The sequence below is a fragment of the Sebastes fasciatus genome, chromosome 3, assembly GCF_043250625.1.
Source record: "Sebastes fasciatus isolate fSebFas1 chromosome 3, fSebFas1.pri, whole genome shotgun sequence".
Lineage (NCBI taxonomy): Eukaryota > Metazoa > Chordata > Actinopteri > Perciformes > Sebastidae > Sebastes > Sebastes fasciatus.
In genome coordinates this window covers 24713992-24739589 of record NC_133797.1, presented here as the reverse complement: position 1 = coordinate 24739589, position 25598 = coordinate 24713992, and the positions used below count along the sequence as shown (strand labels likewise).

The 25598-nt window shown below is 41.6% G+C and overlaps 1 protein-coding gene across 1 annotated transcript in view; it reads left to right on the top strand.

The window, feature by feature from the left end:
• The window catches only part of kcnh1b (potassium voltage-gated channel, subfamily H (eag-related), member 1b), a 54615-nt gene extending 31088 nt beyond the window's left edge, over positions 1 to 23527 (top strand). The window contains exons 8-11 of the mRNA XM_074629787.1: positions 3377 to 3576; positions 4369 to 4621; positions 9327 to 9523; positions 17692 to 23527. Of these exons, the coding sequence (XP_074485888.1) occupies positions 3377 to 3576; positions 4369 to 4621; positions 9327 to 9523; positions 17692 to 18540 (1499 nt within the window). The 3' untranslated portion in view covers positions 18541 to 23527. The remainder of the gene's footprint in view (positions 1 to 3376; positions 3577 to 4368; positions 4622 to 9326; positions 9524 to 17691) is intronic.
• Positions 23528 to 25598: the final 2071 nt, after the last annotated feature.

Here is a 25598-nt window from a genome sequence, read left to right as displayed (position 1 = left end):
TGATTAATCGTGATAATTTTAATAACTATTTTGCCTCATTCGCGACAAGCTAGTATGACATGGTTGGTACCAATGGATTCCTTAGGTTTTCTAGTTTCATATGTTTCCAGTATCTTCACTTTAGCTTTTAAACTGAGCCCGGTACAACCTAAAAATCACAAGTTGTGTTAATGCGTTAAAGAAATTAGTGGCGCGTTATTATTGCGTTAACTTTGACAGCCCTACTTTTTATTATTATTTGGTTGTTTGTTTGTTGTTTGACTATTATTAGTATTATTAGTGTGTGTGCTGTTTGCTTGTTTGTACCTGATACTCGTCACGAAAGAGCATCTTTACTGAGGCCTAGAAGTGTTGTTTGTAGATGCGAGGAGGGTCTTTATTGGGTTTAAACATGTTTATGAGTAAAATGATGCAAGGTAAAAATAACAAACACACGTCAGCTCTCTGTGTGCAGCCTCTCAGTGGTGAACCTCCGGACCTGGCTCTGATTCTGGACCTGCTGTTGCTGTTTCAGCGTTAGCTCGGCGCCACCACTCTGTTGAGGTTGTACAGTAACCTTCATGAAGGTCACAGACAGTCAGTCCTGTGTAGTGATTCTGACACTTCCTGTCTGAGTTGCTGTCAGGGTGTTCAAAGTGGATGACGGCATGTTTCTCCTGCTGGTGGACGGGGTCGGTATTGATCCGGTGACCCCGGGTTCATACTGCTGACAGGCTGTGAGCGAGGGGAGCTGAGTCAGGGATGGACTGCAGCAGTTTGTATTGATGGGCTGAAACACTAACAGTTAATCTGTCTTTAGACATAGAGACACATCTGACCAATCATGTTAGCTCTCAGACTGAGACTCTGGGAGCATTTCAGGACACAAGTGATCACCTGAGGAACAAAAACTATTTATTTTTTCAATGGATTGTCGCACAGACAGTAATCACTGTTGCTCCAAGAGCCGATGCTGGAGGAAGAAGACGAGTGAAAATAAAAGACAGGCAGTAAAAATCTTATAAACAAACATGTTGGGAGCATTTCAACTTGAAAGCTGCATCAGTCACAGCTATTTAACCGTTAAAGCCCTTTGATGCTGCATGAGTGGAGGAATTGTTCTGTTGCTTTTGTTGTTTACATCAATAACAGTACAAATATTATATTGAGGGCCATTTATAGTTCATTCCATTTAAAAGGTGCATAGTACTTGAGACTATAGCTCTGCCTACTGTTTACATACAGAATATCTAAGGTTAAGTAGTTATTGGATCGTGTAGTTACAAGATTTAGATAAGAGAAGAGATGTGAGGTAGTTTGGCAGCGTTGACAGTAGAGATATACAGATTAATATCATGAAATTACAATTTCTTCTTGTCAGTAAGAAATATGACATTTTTCATCAGTGATAAAGTGCGATGCACTGATAAACAGCTGAAGGGATGGGGCAGCATGACAGTGCAGAATTTCTCTGTAAACAAACAGCCTTTAATTCTATACAGATGATTTGATTTGATTTTTGGGTCAAATGATGAATATTAATCTTGAATGACCTTCTGAGTGATATGAGTATCATTTTAAAGTTTTAATGGCAACATAGTCAGAGATACTGGTGGATGTAGTTGGTCTCATCTGCATTTAAAACGAGTCTATGATTAAGAAGTGATAAAAGAGTGGTGCAGGGATGACGTTAGCATCGCCCTGCTTCCATCGACAAAGAGCCAATGGGATTTTTCCATTAGGTTTTGGATTATTGCAGAAAATAAGCTCTGTGGCAAACACATGTTTATGATACTTACATGTTTTGTTCTGTAAGGTAATGAGCACAACTTTGATGATTTTTGAAGTGTGAATGCAATTGCCAGAAGTAAAAAGCTAACGTTAGGCTATAAACGAACTACACTACGGTTGCATGAGCGCGAGTACACACAACGAGGCTGTAAAGGTGGACGAGTCGGCGTGATGACGTTTAGTAGTTTCATTTAGCCCCTTGTTAGCAACCTCCTTTTTTGAGACACATAAAAGCTTCAAAATTCACGAGTGGGATATTTACTGACCTATTTTATATTGTAGCGCAAAACGTTAAAATCTCTTAAGCTTGTGTTAACTACAGACCTTATCAGGCATCCGACCAAAAACCCATTGACTTTGAGTGGTGCTAAAATGCTAACTCACTTCCAAATTTTGGGACTCAATCCTATAGCACTATATAGTGAAAGCATCAAAGGCAGACTGAAGATGAATCAGAGCCCGAGGCATATACAATTGTGTCATCTGCGAAAAAGTGGATACTGAAGTACTGATTAGGAAGAAAACACAACGTAATTATTAATGTATAATTTAAACAGTAATGGACCAAGAATAGACCCCTGTGGCACTCCATAACTGACAGTAAGAGGCATTGACTCAGCACCATCAGCAACAACAGATAAGCCTGGAAACAATTGAGTCATCTAGACCTAAAGGCTGTAGTTTAAGTGGGATTTAATGATCGACAGAATCAAATGCTTTTGAGAGATCAATAAAGAGAGCAGCACATTCTTTTTTAAATAAATGTTGACAGTGACTATTTTGCTGATATGTTCAATACAAATGTTTCTTACTTATGTTAATCTAGGCAACCTTGTTGATGTCAGGGTTGGTCATTTACTTGGTTTTAACTTATGTGACTGATTTTGTGTTTGAGACTAATGAAGGATTCGTAATGTAGACGTCCAGAGGTGGTTTGTTGCTGGTCCCCACAATGCAACACACTTTTTTTTATTACCATATTTGAAGCACAAACGTTGTTAATATTAACATAAAGCTAAACATGTACAGCTTTGAAATTCACAGTTGAGGTACTAAAATGTTTTACTTGTATTGCAGAACAAAATATGAAACATTTCAGGCTCATATGAACCACAAAAGTTCTAGTTTTATGGCTTCAAACTGGACCCCTGTTTTGGTTTTATTGTCTTTGATGTGGAACTTATGAAGAGCAGCTGACTCTGTGGCCACTAACAGGTTCAAAACAATGAAATAAAGTTTAATAATTCATTTGTTAAAAGAGAGTGCTCAATGTTTATTGAAAATGCAAAACAGACCTAATACTGGGCATAAAAATGCCGAATGACAGTCTATCATGATTTAATTTTCCTGAGCACTCATAGATGAGCATTAGACAGCACTTCATTTGGAAAATGTGAATTATTTCTGACATGAAATAAAAGGTCCTTTTATTAAATAATATTTGGGGGTTTAGCAAAACACATTATTAGACATCATTTGCACATTAATAGCATGTCAAATGGGAGGACTTTAGATTTATAATTCCTAAAATATCTAAATATCTGTATATTTTGCGTCTTGTAGATAAAACAAAAAAATCGAAACGTTCTCTCCTTCCTGTTAACAGCGCTGCTGTACGCCACCATCTTTGGTAACGTCACCACCATCTTCCAGCAGATGTACGCCAACACCAACCGCTACCACGAGATGCTCAACAGCGTGCGAGACTTCCTCAAACTCTACCAAGTCCCCAAAGGCCTCAGTGAGAGGGTGATGGACTACATCGTGTCCACCTGGTCCATGTCCAGAGGGATCGACACCGACAAGGTAACACCTCGTCACCTGCTCAGTTTCTCCAAGGAGGTCATGCCACAGACATGCAGATCTGTGATGTCAGTAATAAAGTGAAGGCCTGCCACACTGCGATTGGTTAGCTTGTTTCTTTGGTCTTTATTGGATACTGTACATTAGAGATTGAACATGAAATGATAGGAGCGAGAGGATGAGGGTTAGCATCTTCTATCTTGATCTCATGTGTTTCAGTAACAAGGAAGTGCTCTAACTTTGTTATTTGGTCCTTTAACTTCCTGTCTACACAGGAAGTGGGAATGTCTCGTTGTGTAGATTGACATCTGCTGCTTCTGATCACCTTGCGCATCCATAGTTTAGCAGTTCTTGAATCTAACGTACAGCTTGAAGGACTGACAGAGCTATGACCTGTGTGATCCCAGTTTGACCCCAGTTTGACCTCAGTTAGACCTTAGTGTGACCTCGGTTTGACTTCAGCTAGATCTAAGTGTGACCTCAGTATGATCTTGGTTTGACCTCAGTTTGAGCTACGTTTGACCTCAGTTGGAACTCAAAATGATGACCTCTGTGACCTCAGTTTGATGTTAGTTAGACCTCAGTTTGACCTAAATTCGACCTCAGTTAGACCTCAGTGTGTTGACCTCAATTTGATCTAGGTTATACCTCAGTTTGACCTCAGTTTGATCTAGGTTTAACTTCAGTTAGACCTCAGTGTGACCTCAGTTAGACCTTGGTTTGACTTTAGTTAGATGTCGGCGTGATGACTTCAGTGTGACCTCTTTGACCTCAGTTTGACCTCTATGTCTGCAGGTACTGCAGATTTGTCCGAAGGACATGCGAGCGGATATCTGCGTCCACCTCAACAGGAAGGTGTTTAAGGAACACCCGGCATTTCGGCTGGCCAGTGACGGCTGCCTGCGAGCCCTCGCCATGGAATTCCAGACTGTCCACAGCGCACCGGGCGACCTCATCTTCCACGCCGGAGAGAGCATTGACAGCCTCTGCTTCGTGGTGTCGGGGTCGCTGGAGGTCATCCAGGACGATGAGGTGGTGGCCATTTTAGGTGAGTTTGGTTCCTCAATGGATGCCTGAAAATGTTTGAACTCACTGTTCTGCTGCAAATTGTGATTTGAAAATTGAACAAATAGAGTGCAAAAGTTTTTTATTAGTTGGTGTTTAGTTTTCTCACCAGTGTCGTTTTGAGGTGTTCCAGCTGTGGGCAGCTGAGTCCATCAGCACCTCACTCATTCAGGCTGCCATCATTAACTTTATTCATGCTGCAGACTGAAAACAGTGTTAGCATTAACGCATCATGTGTGACTGGGACACAAACCTTTCATCAGAAGGTTTTAGTTACATGTCTTTTTGGGGTTCGGCTCTGTCAGTATCACCTCTGTCGCAGTCTATGATGCTGTCTGCTGTGGGTTGGCTTACTTGTTTTTTCGGTGGCAGCAGCTATCTCCATCACAGTGCTGATTCATCGAGAAGTGGAAACTGTTCATGTATCCTCCGATTTCTCCTTTAATGATGCTGAGTCCAAGCAGACATACTCCATGCATCAATGCATTCTCATCCAAACTCGTAATATACTGACGCTTTGTCAGACCCCTTGGCGTCACTTTCCTGTCATAGTTAATATGTGCTTAATGTTGTGAATTAAACAAAAACACTTGCTTTGGTTTAGGCAACAAAACCACCTAGTTAGGTTTAGGAAAAAACAACATGGTTGGGCTTAAAACTACTATGTTTGTAGTGAAAATGACACTGAACGCTGTGAAACACGGGACACGAACGAACAGCTGATAACGTAACTGGTAACGTGAAAGTGAGACTTAACACACAGGATGCGAACAGCGGTCTCCTGGATGAAAGCCTTGTGTTTATTGGACCCATCCACCTTCTCGTCCGCCAACAGCACTTTCCCTGTGTGTTTACTGTTACAGATGGGTTTACATTGTAGTTAATGGAAAGTCTCATACCGGTGCTAAAGGGTGCCTTGTGCATTGGTATCGAACACCGACGGATTTAACAAAGCGTCGGTATTTGACGCCCTGGGATTGAGAACTGGCTGGTGGTGCTCAAGAAGTTCAGCTCATTATTTTCATTGTAGATCAATCTTTAAACATTTTTAGAATAATCATATTTATCAAAATCCCAATTTAAAAGCAAATGTTCATCTTTAGTTTTCAAAGTTTTTATCATACTGCTTTTTTAGTCAAAAAACAGCTGTAACAGAGAAAACAAGCAAATTCTGAAACTGGATGAGACCACAGAATTAAAAATAAAAAAACACTAGAAAAGTGAGATCTTTTCAACAGTGATGACCAAATTCCTGCTGGCCAACCTACACGTAGGTAAACATGTTTGAATATTTAAAACAATGAAATACACCTTCAAACATCAAGCAGAAGATTTTTATAATCAACTTATGTTAACTCCACTAAATATTGTTCTTAACGATTTTCCGCAGCATTTATTCCTACCCTGTAAAAAGCAAGTTAAGTTCCCTTCTGTCCTGTAAAAGTCCAGTTGTCTGTCAGCCACAGTGACAGATACGGTGTCTTTACTAAAATAAGAGACTTCCTGTCAGAAACACAGTCCAGGTCTGCCAGTCAGACCCGTCTATCAATACTTCTCTTAGGCTTATAAAAGCTCCCTCAGCAGGAACAAAATGAAATGTTAGTGTTTTAGTCTGGAAGTGAGACGGAGAATTGAAACTGTGTTTTTTGCTGCTGCGTGCTGACACCACCTGACTCCGGAAGAAACACCTGAGCACTAAAACAAAAACACTGAACCCTGCAGAGTCACCTGCCACACAGAGAAACACAAAGACGCTCTGCTGTTTCCTCATCGCATCAAAACCAAAAGTGTTTGCTATTTTGGTCAGCGTGCGTAGGAATCATGCTCCAGGGCTCTCATTAGCAAAGCATCCGTTCTATGCATGAAGTGTTTTCTTTCTTTCGGAAACATGCTGTCTGGTTTTTCGGGCGGATGGAGGGAGAAAAACAAACAGAGTGAAAGATGATGGAGCAAGCTGTTGAGGCGGAGCATGGCTGAATGAACAGCTGTCAGAGTCATAATGCAATTGACTCTGCATGTTCACAAAACCTCTGAGCTCTTTAACAGCTCCTGATATGTATTCTATATATACTATATAACCTGCCGCCAGTGTGCAGCCAGAGACTCATCTTTCTTTTTGCATAAAACACCTTGTAGCTGTGAGGCTGTGATGATGTCGATCTCTTTAAAATATCAACAATTTGGTTGAATGAACTGTGATTCAGACATTCATGTTCTCCAGAGGATGAAACCTAATCCTCTCCTGATCCTCTGACTTTTCATCCATATTTCAGTTTAAAATAAATAAATTAAAATTGGCCAAAAGTTATTTTTGAATATTCTGTCTTAAAAAACATATAGATTCGAACTATTCGAATATCTATTTCTGTGCATTGTGTCCATGAGAGCGTGTCCTAACTAGGGGTGGGCTTCCCCCAATAGAATAAGTATAAATAATTCTCAAAATATCATGACTTTATTCTCATTAAAGGTTTTCAACTGGAAATTCAGAGCATTTCTATTGCCTCCACACGGCTCTCAACATGGCGATGGCTGAGCAAGTTGGTAGCAGCTAACGGTGCTCTTGTTAACACGAGTAGCAGTCGGTAAGTAGGGCTGCAAAGGCATTTCTCAACGCTGCTGGTCTCCTCTGAAATCTGCGTATGTGCTCAGCTCGCGCCGATCTCAATCCCCTGAACTGCACGGCCATGGGTGATAAAGCAGGAGGTCGACTCCACTGTATGGGCTTGGGATCTTGCAATTGGGCTCACTCTTCTACACTGTAGCCATGACATAAACAAATGTTGCGTACTTGGGTTCGGAACAACATTACTAATGTAAAAGATGAGCGGCGGGGGAGTGGAGAAGGGGGGCAATCGTACACAGGCATGGTATGAATCAGTCGTACACCAAAATGTTCACCTGTGGTGTCTAATAAAAATAAATGTGGTGGTGGTGGCATTTTATCATCTGAATGCTTCCATTCACATGATGGGTATCGAATGAAGTTAAAAAAAGCTATTGAATGAAGTACTCTATTGGTATCTGTATCACTTTAAGGGTAGTGGTATTGGTACTGGTATCATCATTATTTAAACAATACCCAGCCCTGGTAGTACCTAATATCAAAATGCCGTTAGATGTCTGCTTTGACTTCCAGATAATTACCAGAGAAGAAGTTTCATCAGCAGAATGAATCTGCTTCAGTCCCTCTTTGGATACATATTTAGACTTTGACTGCAGATCACTCAGAAACACTCTGAGCCGTTCACCGCCGCCTCTAGTTTCACATCACATTAGGAACTATTTAAAGTCTATGTTCTTCACTTCCTCTTTCCACATTAAGACTGTTTTCTTAAAGCAGCTGCATCGAAGCTCTTCTTCACTCTGATGAATGTGCGTCTGCTGCTACATTAATGACAGCATTTTTCATTCTTGTGCAGCGACCTATTGTATTTGACTGAAGACTCAGACTTTGCTTTATTCCACGATGACACAGTTACACTCACAAAAAAACAAATACAGAAATAAAGGAGGTGGACAGCAACATATGTTGAATCAAATACAATACAATAAAGAAGGAAAGTATATAGACAAATACACACTTTACATTTATATACAGAACTTAAACTTAGCCATTATTTTAACAAACTCGGCAAGATTAACATAACTGAATACTGACGTTGATTTCTAGAAAATTCCTGAAATAAGGAAACAGCTGAAATCATCTCAGTACACTTGGAGCAGCATTTTAATATGAGCTGAAAAGACTTTGATCAAATATGTAAAGACTGAATCTGCCCTCTCTGTGTTCAATATCTTCTTTTTACAAATAAACTGGTAGACGATGGCAGAGCTGTAAAACCGCTTCATATGTCACCTGACTCGGATCAAATCCTGGATGTTTACTCTGCAGCTGTCTGTGTGAATCTTATGCAATGTTTCTGTCAGCTGTCAGAGTGTCATTGTTATGATTTAGCACGAAGCTAAAGAGGCTGTTTGGACCAATCAGCTGACAGCGAGCAGCACAGTAACACGTAAAGTACAAGTGGTTTAAGTGGCTTCTGCCGAGTACGACCTGAGCACATGTTGAGTTATACCTGTTTCCACTTAAAGGAGCTGCTCACTTTGTGTTAGCTTGTGTCATACCAGCGTTCTAGTCACCGTGACTTCACCCATTAGTTTGTGGACTACCGTTTTGAAGCCTCGAGTTCGGCACTTTGGCTGTCGCCGTCTTGGTATTTGGCCGTCGCCAACTTGTTTTTTAGAAGTGACACGAGAGGGTGGAGCTAAGTACAAAATCTAGTTCTACGATGAAAACACGGACAACTCCCAGAACAGACAACGCCGTGGTAGCGACCTGTCAATCAAAAGGTATTCATGCACTAAAGCATCCCCTGCTTTATGGTATATTTGACTCTAAATGAGACCATAATTTACTAAATGAACATCATGTCAGGACCTCTTTTTGCAACCAGAGGAGTCGCCCCCTGCTGGCTATTAGAAAGAATGCACGTTTAAAAACCACTAACTGTACTATTACCCTCAATGCCTCAAATCTCATCTGGAAAAGTTACATTAAGTTGTGTTTTAGTGATGATATGAAAGTTTCGGAACATATTAAGCATACAGATGAAGATGAAGGCACTGCAGCACTGCAGTCAGTGAGACCGTCCGTAACCTGTCTGTCTGTCTGTCTGTGTCTGCAGGTAAAGGTGACGTGTTTGGTGACGTGTTCTGGAAGGAGATGACGATGGCGCAGTCGTGCGCTAACGTGCGAGCGTTGACCTACTGCGACCTCCACATCATCAAACGGGACGCGCTGCAGAAAGTTCTGGAGTTTTACTCAAACTTCGCAAACCACTTCGCCAGAAACCTGGTGCTCACCTACAACCTGAGGAAGAGGGTGAGTCAGCACACCTCATCACTCATCATCACAAGCCCATTTAACGCAAAGACATTTACTACATTTAAATGTACGCTACGGTTGGAAAGTCTGGAATCAGCTGTTATATTAATGTTTTTCTACTTTCCTTTGATGATAACTATTTTAACAGAGATAACTAATTCAGACACCAAATGTATTATTTACACCTGAAATAGTATAAAGAATGAAATAATTAAAACTTCCTTTTAGTCGATGTCCCCACAGTGTTGCATGACGACAGAGAATACTGTTGGAACTTGGATTTTTAATTTGTTTTCCAGTCCAGAAAAGCGTCAGTGCATCGATCATTATTGAACCACAAATATTGAGTTAGTCCGTTTTTCTTTGGGCCCTCTGCAGTCGACTCAGTGGTTAGATTGAAGAGGTTTAAACTCTGATTTGTCAGTCCACAGTATGTTCATCTGATATTCCAGTAGAGCTAACCCTAGACTAACCTTATATTTCTATTGTGACGTTTGAAGAAGAGCTTTGCTAAAGCAACACGTTGCAGCTGTTAATTCCAGCTTGTTATCGGCTGCATTATTGGGACCTTGACACTGAAACAGGAAGATGTTCCTGTTTAAATCTGCACACATTTTGATGCTCAGCTTCCAGTTTCTTTTACCAACGACTGCTGATTTCTTCTATTCTTATTGAACTGTTGCTCGGAGGGATCTTTGGCTACGTTCACACTGCAAGCAAATGTAGTGAGTAGAGTAGTGTGAACACAGAAATCCGTTTTTTTTCCAATCAGATCTAGGCCAGTTTCATATGTGGTCCTAAATCCGATGCCATGTGACCGCTATGAGAACGGTCATATCGGAATTCATGTGTGTTTTTCCAAGTTATACTTCACTGTGCAGCTCATTCATAATACAGTGTTGGAGCGTTGAAGCTACAGAAGAAGAAGAACTTTTCTCTCCACAGTGAAATGCGTCAATCAGCCACTAATAATGTTTGTTACCTGACAAGAAATACTTTTTCTATATTACTAAGTTCTTCTAAATTCAGCGTCATGTTTCCCTCAGAAGAACTCCGATTCAATATATCAGCAGTTACAAAAATGTATAAACTGCGTCATTAAAGCAGAAGCGTTTTATCTGGAAACATCACGTTTATTCACTTTACGTGGAGTTGAAATTGATACTGAATTATGTTAAAACCTTTTAGTTAGTGTCTGTTTATGAGACGTAAGAAATCATAAATGATCTTTTAGAAGAAGTAGATCTTTACCGGTAAGCTCAGCTCCGTTAATTACATGTATAACAATATGTTATCTTTGTTTTTCCTCTGACAGTAGGAAATAGTTGAAAACTTTTTTTGCCTCGTCAGTCATTTAAAATGTAAATTAACTTAACAAACAGACTTTTTTGCAATTCACTCAGTTCCTCTGCTAAATTCACGGCATGAAAATTGGACGTGTGGACTGGTGGTGTTTTGGGATGTCAAACAGTAACGTCACGCATGTTACTATAATTTATTTAACTTAGTTCACAGAAGAGCTGTTAAAGTTAAATATCAGCCGAAATGAAGTCTTTCTTTAGGAGTCATACATAGTCATATGTTATTATGACTTAGGAGTATCAAGGAGTGTAAGGGGGAACATGAATCTGAACAGACTAGGCAGAAAGATCGGATCTGGGCAAAAAAAACTGAGCATTTAGTCTTGCAATGTGAACATAGCATATGTCCCTTTCTGCCCTTTCAATCGTTATTCTGGTTGAACCGTTGTACAGCGTTTGTTCTCCAGGTGCAAAACAAACCCTTCATACAAAATAACATCTATTCAACCTAAAAGCATTAAAAAACACTCAGACATATGTAGATTAGTCCTGTCAGACATCTGACTGGACGCAATCAAGCTTTGTGGCAGGACATTATACACTTTACAACGTTAATGTATACATATACTCTGGCAATCAGAGAGTCCTGCAGAAATCAGCAGCAGCTCCTGTGTTTGTTGTTGAGGACTCTTTGTTTGTCAGAGACTTTAAACTGACTGAATAAAACACAAAAAAAGACCAAAGGGACAAAAACAGCGTGGGCGAACATGAACATGTGCGTTGAGTCACGTGGCCGTCTTGCAGCTCGGTGCTGGAGCAGCTCTTTTGTCGGCAGATTTTTACACTGAAGACTTTACATAAGCTGCTTTGTTCTCAGCTCGTCGTCCTCCACAGAGCAGGTGTGATGTCGGCTAAGCCAACAGTGTGGAGGTGGATGATGACAGACGGCTGTGTTCACACCTCAACTGACGCAAACACACTCTGCTCACTTTGATCCTTGAGTTCAGCTCAGCTAGGCTGAAGAGAAATATGTGACCAGAGACTTTAAACACAAATAACCTTTATGACTGTTTAATAAATTAAAGATTTCCTCCGTCCTGTTTTAGGTGAAGGACATGTTGTGTCCTTCTTTACTGCAGTCTAGACAGATGCTCACAGTGAATCGATCTCTGATGTTAAAAACAGTGTTTGAACTATATCGTGGCTTTTGCGGAGCCCTGTTTTTCCCTGGTGTGAGGGTACTGTACAGTAGACATGCAGTACATGAATGTACATTTCTACGAGCAAAAATATACTATCAATACATTTCAGTTCATACGGAGAATATTTAGCCTGGAACAACAAAGAAACAGAAACATTATTGTTGCCAGGACACATCCTCTCACAACAACAGGAGGGTGGCCAAAACAGTCAGAAACAACAATTGTATTGTATGTATTAATCGTACCTGATTAATCGCGATTAACTATTTTAATTGATTGACAGCCCTAGATAAAATATAACATATAAAATATAAAGTAAAATAAAACATATTATGAAATAAAATATATTGATCAATAATTATAATCCAATAATATAATATGTATTATTCTGAAATGGATCATTTCTGCATAATGAGTACTTTTGCTTTTTGGTACTATCAGTATATTTTGATGCTTATACTTTTGTAATTTGTAAATGCAGGACTTTTACTTGTGTATTTTTAAACTGTTGTATTAGTACTTTTACTGGAGTAAAATATCTGAATACTTCTTCCACCACTGGGCTAAAGTCAGAAAGGTGTTGGACCTGATAAAAGTTTAAGTAAAAGTTTAGTAAAGCAACTAAATAAACACCAGCAGCAGATGTTGTGGTGTCTTTTACATCCTGCTGCTCGTCTTCTTCTTCTTCTCTGTCATTATCAGCAGACATTAACGTGTCTTTGAGCCCTGAAAGGTCAATTAAATAAGACCTTCTATTGATCGAAACAACAACAATCAATGCTCTGATATACAGATTTCATCAGTGATCCATCCAGTGATTAACTCAGACAACAGATGTCCAGACTTACATAGATTCACTTCCTGTTTTCACCAGACGCCTGACATCCGTCTGCACTCACTCTGTCCCGTCACATTCTCAGTCAAACTCAGAGAAAATATTGAGTGTCACAGAAAAACAGAGTAGTAATCTTTATATATGAGTTAAATTTAGATACATTTGAAACTAACATCTGCTTTGAACCCACATAGACTAAAACTATCTCTAGTTTTTGAAGGAAGTGAAAACACCTGGTCACAGCTGAGAGGTCAACACACTCTCACATCTGCTTTAATAACACACTTAACTTCTTCTTCTATTCAGTATTAAATACTTGACAAATCTCCCTTTAAGGTACATTTTGAACGGATAAAAAATGTGCGATTCATTTTGGATTAATCGTGATTAACTATGGACAGTCATGCAATTAATTGTGATTAAATATTTTAATCAATTGACAGCCCTAATAATCAATTATATTATTATATTATTTATATTAAGCCTACATATATTTACATTAGATATATTTACATCATCTCATCTCATCTTTAACCGTTAATCCGGGATCGGGTTGTGGGGGCAACAGCTCCAGCAGGGGACCCCAAACTTCCCTTTCCCGGACCACATTAACCAGCTCTGACTGGGGGATCCCGAGACGTTCCCAGGCCAGAGTAGAGATATAATCTCTCCATCTAGTCCTGGGTGTTCCGCGTGGCCTCCTCCCAGCTGGTCGTGCCTGGAACACCTCCCTATGGAGGCGCCCAGGGGGCATCCTTACCAGATGCCCGAACCACCTTAGCTGGCTCCTTTCAACGCAAAGGAGCAGCGGCTCTACTCCGAGTCCCTCACGGATGTCTGAGCTTCTCACCCTATCTCTAAGGGAGACGCCAGACATCCTCCTGAGGAAACCCATTTCGGCCGCTTGTACCCGCGATCTAGTTCTTTGGGTCATGACCCAGCCCTCATGACCATAGGTAAGAGTAGGAACAAACATTGACCGGTAGATTGAGAGCTTTGCCTTCCGGCTCAGCTCTCTTTTCGTCACAACGGTGCAGTAAAGCGAATGCAATACCGCCTTTGCTGCTCCGATTCTCCGGCCAATCTCACGCCATCATTATATTGTATATTATTATATTAATAGCATTGACTTGGAATGAAGTTTGTTTAATGTAACCGCCAATCAGAGTGAATTCTCCCACCTTCGGGCGCTGCCGCCGATTCAACATGCTGAATCACCGAAAAAGCTCCCAACACGGGCTGACTACATTGACACACCGAAGAAACTAGACCGACAGACCAACGGCCCCAAACTGTCCGACGGCCGACCGCCAGCTTGGCGTGTCAGGGCCTTAAAACTAACACCTGTCAGTATAACACAGAACAGTTCAACAGCACCACAAACTACATCCTTCACAGTGATCCTGCAGTTGAAAACTGCTCTGAGTTGATTTATTTCTCCACACTGGCTGAATATTTTCCTCCTGATGGCTGCAGAAATCAGATTGAGACGAAATGAATCTTCAGACAGGAAACTAAGATATTTTTATACAAAGAGACTTTTTGTCCAGATGAAATCAGATGAAAACAAACAAGGAGAGCCTTGAATTAAGACGGGATATCAAATACGTTCTCTCTCTCTCTCTCTCTCTCTCTCTCTCTCTCTCTCTCTCTCTCTCTCTCTCTCTCTCTCTCTCTCTCTCTCTCTCTCTCTCTCTCTCTCTCTCTCTCTACTGTAAATCGATGTGAAAGCCATCGTGTCCTATTCTGCTTAGCTGTGCAATAATGACGCTGGTGAAGAGAAACGACCTGCCCGGGCAGCTCTCACCTCCAAACCCTCCGACTACAGCTGAGAGCTGCATCACAACACACTCGGACAACGACTGACCTGATAACATTTAAATCAAGACGTTTTTAGTCTCAGCCTCAAGAGAAACACTCAGCTAATGCGGTGACATAATTGCACTTCTGTCTTTAGGAATCTTCTAGAAAGTTTCACTGCTGTAGTATCAAGAAAATAAAGAACATTCCCTCAGGATAAAAAAAAGTTTTGTGTAACATTTTCTGTTTGTGGAACATCAATAGTTTCAGGCTGTGAAAGATGGAGACGTCAGTCCAACACAAAATATCTCAACAACTATTGAAGAGATTGTGATGAAATCTGATGTTGATATTCTACAGAGATTCAGTTAGACGCTCTAAAACTACTGAGAGCTGAACAGAGAGACTTTCTCTCTGGTCTCCAGCGTAAACACACAAGTGTTGATCTCCGCGAGACAAAGCTTGTTTGAAAGGGAAGACCGAAAACTGCACTGAGAAACGATTGGATTTATTTCTCCACACTGGCTGAATATTTTCATCCTGAAGGCTGAAGAAATCAGATTAACTAAATGAATGTTCAGACACGAAACTGCTTCTTAGAATGAAAATTAATCCTCAGACTAATTGGGTTTAAGCTTTTATACAAGGTTTAAATGGGCCAAATTATTAGGCCAAGATATTTTATATAAAGTAGGGCTGTCAATCGATTAATATATTTAATCACGATTCATTTTCACTCACATATCTTGAGGTCAGAGGTCAAGGGACCCCTTTGAAAATGGCCATGCCAGTTTCTCCCCACCACAATTTAGGGTAAATTTGGAGCATATTTAGCCTCCTTCTCGACAAGCTAGCATGACATGGTATCTTTGATCATCGTTGCTTACTTTGTCCGTTTGATTGGAGTTCATGAGTTTGATGAGCAGTGATTGACCGCTGCGTTAGAGACTCCTCTGCTCTGATTGGTTGTTTTTCTTCGGGATCGGTGGAATCTTGAACAGGAGGAGGCAGAGGAACATGATTTATTCACAGATTATCTGTCTCATGTATTACTGTCAGGATATAGTGACAGTTTGAGCAAACATGACAAACGTTATTGTTTATTAATGATACCAACTGTAGCTTTAAGACTGTAGAGTTTGTGTGTTTACACTTGAGTGCAGCACAGAGAGTCTCAGTCTGCAGTGTGCTGAGTGTTGGAGCTGCAGCCTGATGTATTGTGTTTGTATCAGAAGAAACAGCGCAGCAGTTGTTGAACATTAGCAGTTCTCTCACGTTCTGCGTTCCTCTGTTCTCATCACGCATGAGAGATCGCTGCTAGAACCGCCCAGCTGCTGCTGCTGCTTCGTCCACACGATCCAATTTCAGCAGGTCAGGAGCACCCTGATTGGCTCAGGGTTCAACATACTGATGACATCGCTGAGGGGGAAAGCCTCGTCGCCGCTGCTGCGTCCTCTCGCTGTTGCTGCAGAATAAAAGTCACAGTCAGACTTAATGATCAGAGTTAGCAGAGGTCAGGAGGTTACATGTAGCTGACAGTCCTCAGACACTGTTAATGTACGTTAAAGTCATTTATCTGAACACGAGGCGATTTACAGCCAGGCCAGCTCCAATATTATCTTCACACCTGGAAGGACTTTAAAGGACCAGTGCGTAACATTTCAGAGGCTTCATATCTACATAGGGAGCGGCTCCTCTTCATGGAGTCCGCCCTGTTGCGCCGACATGTTTCTACAGTAGCCCAGAAGGGACAAACCAAACTCTGGCTCTAGAGAGAGCCTTTCACTTTTTTAGTTTATCTGAAGGCCACCGTAGTTCTCAGACATGCTTGTGAAACTACGTTAACGTGAGTGCAAAACCGTGGTACCGCCAGCCGCCATTTGACTTCCGTTGCTCCTAAAGTAGTGTTATCATGGTTAGGATGGCCTCTGAGTGAGGTAAATGGCGTTACCACGGTTTTACACTCAGTAACTCACTGAGCGGAGGAGTACTCAGTTGGTTGCAATCTGCAACCACACCACTAGATGTCACCAAATCCCACACACTGTCTCTTTAAAGGTCCTAGGTTTGATGTGAATTGGTGACGTTGCCATTCATTGTTAGTACTTTAACCTCTGGACCACCAGGACGCTCCTGAGTTAAGAAAGTTTTAATTACGACTTTTAGATTGAGTGAAGTCAACAGAGAACAAAGAATCTGGCTGTTGTGAATCCTAATGCAATACATCACAACACGAAATATTGTTTTCTTTTACAGCAAACACTTCAAAGTATATTTAAGGGCATATTTGTTTACTGGAGAGAATCTTTAATTTAGGAAAGGTTACACTTTATGCATCAGAAGTGGCCTCCGCTTCTTTAATCTCAAACTATTCGTAGTTTTTTCTACACCGACATTTTGATCAAAGCATCATAAAAAAGGGATTTTCTTTTTCTTCTGATCAGGTCTAAGAGCACTGTACAGCACAGAGATGTTTCTTTAATAATAAATGACTTGTTTTAACAGCAGAAGCAGTAAATGCTCAATCCACACACTTCCAGATGTGAGTGCTCCATTTGATTTGTTGATCATGCAGTTTTAATTGATGGGAGCTTCTAGTTCAGATCTGGTTCGGATCTCTCTGCGTCACAAAAGGAAACATGAAACCTTTCAGTTAACATTTCTACTGGTACAAATCCTGTTATGTCAACTGTGTGTTTTTATATAATGTGACAAATTAGAGGTGGTGGTGTAGTGACCTCTCGAGGGGATAGCTGTCGAGCTAACTGCTAACATGCCAGCCAGCCAGGAACATGCTTGCGCTAGTCAATCACGATAGCTCTCCAAGCTAGCTAGACTTCAACTTTAGGTTGGCAAGTAAGCTGACAGGACAACAAGTCAATGGTCACAGAAGTCCAATGTCCAACACAAATCCTGTAGCCAGAGTCTTGTATGTTTTGGTTGGAGGTTAGGGGTATGAAGTGCAGATATTTGTTTGACAAAGTGAAACCGTTCTGATTGTTTCTCTGGTTTCATGTCTTTTTACAGATCGTCTTCCGGAAGATCAGTGACGTGAAACGTGAGGAGGAGGAGATGTTGAGGAGGAAGAATGAGGCTCCTCTGAACCTTCCTCCGGATCATCCGGTCCGACGGCTCTTCCAGCGTTTCCGGCAGCAGAGGGAGGCACGGATCGCCAGCGAGCGGGCCAATGAAAGCGCCGTTGATGTGGAGAAAGGCGTCGTTCCCCTGGAGCCGCCCAAAGGTCCAGTGGTCCTGGCCTCCACCAGTATAGTCCTGGTGACAGAGAGCCTAGCCACACCCACCACCTCCTCAACATCCACCGCAACCTCTTCATCAAAGACCTCCAGCCGAGTCATGCTCCACGCTCCCGCCACCCAAAACGTAAACCTGATCGGCTGCAAATCCGCAGAGCCGCCCAAAGCTAAAGGCTGGGGACGATTCAAGGAGTCGGTCGTGAAGGCCGAGTCGTGGAGCAGCGTCTCTAAGGCTGAATCCATGGAGACGCTGCCCGATAGAACTAAGTCTCAGGACGAGATGCCCCTCAAGAAAACAGACTCCTGTGACAGTGGCATCACAAAGAGCGACCTCCGTTTGGACAATGTCAGCAACGCCAGAACGCCGCAGGAGCAAAGCCCAGTCCAGTCTGACGAGAAGAAGGTCTTCTGTCCGATACCGGAGCAGAGCATGCAAGCCTCTTTCCTCGAGCTGAAACAGGAATTGAGAGGAGACATCAGATCTCTGAACGGTCGCATGGCAACGCTGGAGACTCAGCTGGCTGAGATGCTGCGACTTCTCAAATCCAGGAAGTCGTCTGGTTCCTTCTTCGAGATCTCGCGGCCTCCTTCCCCAGACTCCGATAAGGACAGCATCTCCTAAACTGGACATGGAGTCGGTCCGCGGGAATCAAACTCAACCTGTTCACGCTCCAGATGTCAGACAAGAGCTTCTGACTGCAGTGTGAAGCTGTGCTGATGGTGGTTGACGATGATATCACACAAAAGCACTTTGTTACGTTCGTAGGATCGCTTGGCGAGACGTTACCTACTGAATTGACGTCAAACTGAAATAAAGCAGATTTTTATTTTGATAAGAGACTATAGAAAGAGTCATGACAGTCATGATGGCACCTTTGGTCCTCAGGAGGGTTTAGACCTTCATATGATTTTGGCAATAATAAGAGATGGCTTTAACGTTGCTGTTTTAAACAGGACTTTAGCACTGTGATGAAGATAATCGCGTTCTATATGTTCATGTGGTGGTTTTGACCCATCTCATGAGATCTGGTCCACAAAGTCTGGTTAGCTGTTCAGAACCTCCAGATACTGAAGGGTCCGCTCTCATTGGCTGTCTGCACACTTCACTCAAAAGAAGGTTTACACAATTCAAAATGACAGAGGTGCATTCGAGGAGAATCAATGAGAGACATCTATCTGTGATTCAAGACGGCGTCCATGATGTCACTACTTCCACGTATCGTAGGTTGGTTTTTCTGATGGCGCTGTTTGAGAATTGACCGCTGCATGACATAATATCAAAGCAACGCTCTGTGATTGGTTGTTAATTGCGTCAATCAAAAGACGGACATTCAGTGGAAGCAGAAAGCTGCTGAACTCGGACATTGTGGATCAGACTTTCAGCTGATGAACGGTTTGGCTCGGTGATTCGGTTCGGTGGGGTTTGTTACAAAAACGGCGGCAGAATGTCCCCACCTTCATGCAGACTATAAACACTGTGTGTACAGATTTCACTGTTTGGGATCGGCAGTGTTTTTATATCTAGAATGAATGTGAAAGATTTGATGCAGCACATTCACAATGAGGCCCTAAATGTGTCTGATGTTTAATTCCTGCACAGAGCTGGGCATTAGTCTTGATATTTAGTTTTTATATAAAACAAAAAAATCAGTGTATGCACGTTTCCATGTTGACTCATCTCTGAATGGAGCCCACGGGGTTAACACATCCAAATTCAAACACAAAAGTAATCTGATTTCTCCAGCGTAAGCGTTCACACATCTTAGACGGTAATAATTCTGATATCTGCGGCTGCTTAAATGCATCTGAATTCAAGTGGAATAACTCATTGTATATATACTCTTTAATTCAGGTGCTTTTAAGAGATGTTTCTTTTAAGATTATAAATGGTAAATGGATTAAGATTTTAAGATTATACGGTATGTTGCTCGAGCAAAATTACAACAAATATCATACAGACCTGTCGGTAAATATGGTGCGTCTCAGGTGAAGAGAAGCACTCTCGAGGAACCACTGCTGAGCAGACACTGTGTTTTTATTAATCTTGTACATTGTGTTAACTCACTCTGTTTTTATCAGCATTTCTTCACGGCCAAATCCTTTTATACTCGCACTGTACAGACTAATCGATCGGCCGCGACTGAACATAAACAGTCAGTGACGGAGCTAAATTGGCCCTCATCAGTCACGTGACCCTCATCTTTTATGTCATAGATGTCCTTGGAGACTCTCCTGAAACTGTGCCGCTGCATGGGCTCTACTTATTCTTTCCTTTGCTGAGAAAGGACTTATATGTAGCTTTTATTTTGACCGGCAGCTTGAGATAGCAGGGAGGTGTTTCTTAAGAATGTGTCCAAATTGCACAGATGTTATTTACACTTGCTGAGATCTGACAGCGATCAGATGTTCATACCAGATGGAGATAAAACCTTATACACAGTCATTTCTAGTTCTCCATTGGTGACTAAAACCACTTCATTGGTTTTTCCTTTTCGTCTTTGTGAAGAAAACATCTTCACATCAAAGGCCTCGATCAGATAGAGATGCGATGCTAGTAACGCGTCGCCCACAAAACCATTGTTTTTTCTTATGCTACGGCGCGCCTGCTGTGCACTCTTTTCTTGCGCTGCGCGTCACGCTTTTCTAGAGTTTTTAAACACCGGGCGCAGTCATACCACTCGTCAATGTCACACTTGGTTCAGGCAACCAATCAAATGAAGCAAGAGGCGGGCTTTACCACTTAACTACTTCCTTCCTCTTGTTTTGATGGGTTATGGCTGGAAAGGATCCGTCTTTTGTAAATATGACGTTACGTTCTCGTTGTAATCTGAGCGACTCGGGGGGGAAAACAACTCTGAAGAGATCGGATGCCCTTCGCGGGAGAGAGAAGACCGTTGTATTAATGTTGTAAACAGACGAAATCATGCAGGGTCACGAGAAACTCCTTCAGCTCACTTCAGCGGGGCCTCCGGCAGCAACCAACCCGCCACGGACAGACCCAGATCCGGCTTCCTGGTAGTCGGGGCTTCGGGAGGTGGAGAGCCCGGCGCCCGGCTCCTCCTCCTGGCCAGGAGAAGCTCGCTGCTCCAGCGGTCTCCGCTGTGAGCCAACACTGTTACCACGCTGCTGAAAGCCTAGGCCATATCAGCGGCCAGTCAGCGACGACTTGTAGCAGCCAAACTACCTGCAGTGCTAACATGACGAGGTTGGCATGTTTTCACCTCTGTACAGATCTACAGAACAGCGACAGCAGCGATTGTTGATCCATTTGTTGTTATTTGTTTACTGTCAAATGTACTGACAACCACACGTTTGTTGCCGCTCGCTGGCAGATTGTGCTCGAGCAAACTGTAACGGAGCAGACGAGATAGACGAATGTCCTGTTTAGCTGGAGATCACGACAGCCAAAAGACTCCCAGGAGAGCCGTGATTGGCTCAGCTAAGGCCGTCCACACGTATGCAAATATTTTTAAAAACATGTTTTCCTCTACGTTCTGTCCTCTCGTCACACGCAAACTGAGTTTTGGGTCACAAAAACGGATATTTTTGAAAATGCCTTCTAAGGTAGAGATTTTTTAAAACTTTGTGTAATGAGCATGCACCAGAAACAACAACAAAGACGGCGGACTACCGGCTAAAACAGAGGAGAAAATATCCGTTTTTAAAAATATCTGTCTACATGTAGACCGGGCCTAAATCCGTCTGTTTTGTCTGCATGGCTCTCCAGTTCTTCCTTTAGCTTTAGTGTCTTCATCTGTGCCTCCATCAAACTTCCAGCGCAGGAAACCTTAACAATTTTATATGCAACGTTTTCTCTTTGAAATACAACTGATTTCACTCGTCTCTCCCTCATCTAGTCAGCTGGTCGGGTTACATCCAACACGTCTCATCAGTTATCTCGATGACGTGTAATCTGAAGGTCCGGTCACATCAGAATTTATAACGGTAATATTTTGGACCAAAATCAATTAACTTTGGTCAAAAATGGAGGAAGCTATTATTTCTGGCTGTGTCGCTTCATTCACCTCTATATATAAAGTTTCTCCTCTTGAGTATAAACTGCTCCACAAAAGAGATTATGATGAGCTTCCAGGTTGACTGAGCGTCTCCAAACATGTTTAAGAGTGAATCTACAATAACGAACGTCAGTGCTGATGACCTCCACATTTACATCGTTCCCTCCTGCTCCTCCTGGGCCTATATGGCCTTGGTGTAAACGTTTCTGTAGTTGTCTCTGGGGTCTCTCACAGGTTTCTGAGGAAACGTGAAAACCTGGAGTTTGGGTTTATTACTCTTCACCGTCTTTGTCAGCTACCGGAGACTAAAAGTCCTGATTACGGTCAAAAAGAGTCGAGCTGAGACCTGATGAGCAGCAGTGTGATAGACTGAGACACCTGTCAATCAAGGTAAAAACATCCCCACAAACATACTTAAATCTTAATATTTCCTTCATGACACATTCATTCTGACACCAGAAGAAGTGAAGTTATCTCCCGAGAGCTGAATTTGCATAAAAAAGTCTTTGTATTTGTTGACAGAAGTTGAGGTTTTTTACAATTCACTTCAGTGTTTTCTTGTAGATGCATCTAGTGGACGTTAGAGGAACTGCAGCCGCATAGTTGCGAAACTCCGTGCGGCGTAAATTTCGTCATCTTCCTACAGTGTGCCTGCGGGTGTCTGTGTATACAAATGTATGACCTTGTGAACACGCCTGCCCAAACAAACACCCAAATGTAGCATAAATAATGACATCCATGTTCATTTGGAGTTTATCCGGGTCTCTAAGCTTCACCTTCAAGCTGACTGAGCAGGAATCTGTTTACTCCCTGAACTATTACTGACATCATTAAAATGCAAATTTTAGGCAAATCAGATTGATAATATGGAATCTATCTTGTTTTTTAATATAAAAGGTTCTGCAGCTTTAAGTTGAGTATCATCTGCAAACATGATAAACTAAAAGAAAGTCTACAAATCCGATGCTTTATTTAAATGTAACCTGTCATTGTGTCATCACCTGAGAAGGAAGAAGATGTACTTTTGTCTTGACTTTGATATCTTGTGTATCCTGTGTAGGTGTGATTATAATATAGCGTCATAATATGCAATTATTGCCATGTATGCTGTTTGTACTGAGAGGCTGGTTGTTGTTTGTGGTACTTTGTGTGTCTCACGTTGTCCCACGAGCACCGCCGGTATCGGCACTGATGCACTTTGGTCGTCTCTGCGTGAAATTGTATTTTAAAGAAAGACTGAAACCGAGCTCACTTTGCCTTGCTACTTAAATATCTCGGAGGACTTGGAAGTTTTGTTCTCTGTAAACTTTAATTCCTTTGCTGTCGGTCACATTTATGTAACGACCGCAGTCTGTGCATGAAAAGCGCCTCGATGTTAAAAAACAAACCGTCTTTATCAATGTCACGTATGCACTGTTCTGGAAGCTCACAACTCGGAGGAAACGCTTGAGGGGAAACTTGTAGTAACCACAGATGTATAATCTTATTTCTGTTCTTCACTTATTGTCAGGAATGAAAACTGTATCACTCAGCACAAAGAGTATTTCTAAGAAAAACACATCAAACGTCAACAATAAATTATTTCATACTTTGTACTTTTTGTATCTTCATTTGCTGTTTTTCTGTTCTTACGGTTTCATTTGTTGTAAAAGAACTCTGACTGCTCATTTAGACATCAAGTCAATCTGCATTAGAGGTCACCAAAGGTCATTTTATACAGTGAGGTCTAATCTTTATTTAAATGGTCTCACTACAATGAAATGGCTCCTATGGTGACTAACATCATCACACATGAATACAGTTGGACTCATTGGAACCACAAGAGTCTCAGCTTTACAGTGATACCCAATTTATGTAATTCTTAGACTGTTTAAGGACCCTAGTATGCAGAAATATTAAAATACACCATTTTACAATAAGAGACAATAACACATTCATACTGCATGCAAAAAACTGCATGTTTTTGCCCAAAACTGTATGTGATTATCATAAAGTGGGCATGTCTGTAAAGGGGAGACTCGTGGGTACCCATAGAACCCCTTTTCATTCACATAGCTTGAGGTCAGAGGTCAAGGGACCCCTTTTCAAATCAAAACAATTCGCTACTACCTCAATTATTTTCTATTTTAAAACAAACATTGTAACTTGTACACTTTGCTAATATATATATAATAGGTTATTCTATGTTTATATTTTATATTTTCTATGTTAGTTGTATTAGTCGGGTATATTTATAGTGTATTCCAATATTCTTTATATTGTATATTCTATAGATATATTTCTCTAGTGTTGATATGTACATTTTATTTACTGTTCCGGTGCGCTGCCTGGATAACCTGCTCCTGTAAAGCTGTAACACAATCATTTCCCAATTTGGGATCTATCTATCTATCTATCTATCTATAATGAACAGAGGGGCGGACATCATCAATCCTTTCTACATGATTTACATTAATTAAATAATTAACTCAGGTTCATCTTATCTGTTTTAAATCTGCTGGTCTTTGTGTTTCTGAACTCGTGTCTCTGTTTCTCCTTCTGGATCGTTTCCAAACCACCAGGGAATCCCTGAATCTCCCCCTCGAAAGAAAGCTGCTCTCTGCAGAGCTGGCAGCTCCCTCCCTCCCTCCCTCCCTCTCTCCCCCCCGCCTTCCCTCCTCACTCCCTCCCTCTCTCTCTCCTTCCTCCTCCTCATTTGATGTTCTGCATTGCAGTGCCAGCCCTCCTCCTCCTCCTCTCTTCCTCCAGGTTGATCTCTGCAGCAGCGAACAAACAGCAGGGCAATCCTCTCAGTCTGACACTAAACATGCCTGCACAGCCTTCTCCTCCTCCTCCTCTTCCTCCTCCTCCCTCCTCCTCCTCCTCCTCCTCCTCCTCCCTCCTCTCTCCTCCTCTGCATCTCCTGCATCTCTGTGTTATCCTGAAGTCACAGCGCTCTCTACAGAGCAGACACAGACATTACAGCCAGCTGCAGGTTTTATCTTCAACTCCAGACTTTATCAACATCAATGTAATGATCGCAAGAGAAGAAAACAAAACCATAAAATCACTTATATACATAATTGAAGAAAAGACTTTTTAATGTTTCAGAATTAACAGCATCCAAGTGATGTAAAGATGTAAAATTTAGCTAAAACTTTTAAGGACACACAACAAACATTAACCCCGTAACCATTCTGACCTCTTTAAGAGGTTAATAAATAATAATAAATAATCAGCAGTACATGTCACATAGGACATTATGATAGAAGTATATGATGGTCATTCCCATGCTCTATTATGTCTCATAAGTTGTTGCAGCACTTTGTGAGTCATTTGTTACACAGATTTGGTGCAACATTTAACCATGTTTTACCATTTGAGAATTGATAACAATTCTGAATAATCTCTCCGAAATACCACATTAAGACACCAAAACCTTGAGGAACACCATAGAAGAAGCCATGCTTTGATTTGGTATCAAATGTTTTTGGACATTTTGAGATTTCTGCAGTGATTTCAGAGCAATGATCACTTTAAGTGTGGGCGTGTACTTGTGTGGAGGTGTGTGTGTACGTCACATGGGTACGTCACAGATGCCTCGTGGTAATTACAATCACCTGAGGATGCTACCTGATGGGCAGCAATATGACATTTTAGGGTTTAGTCTAAATCCAAAGAAAAA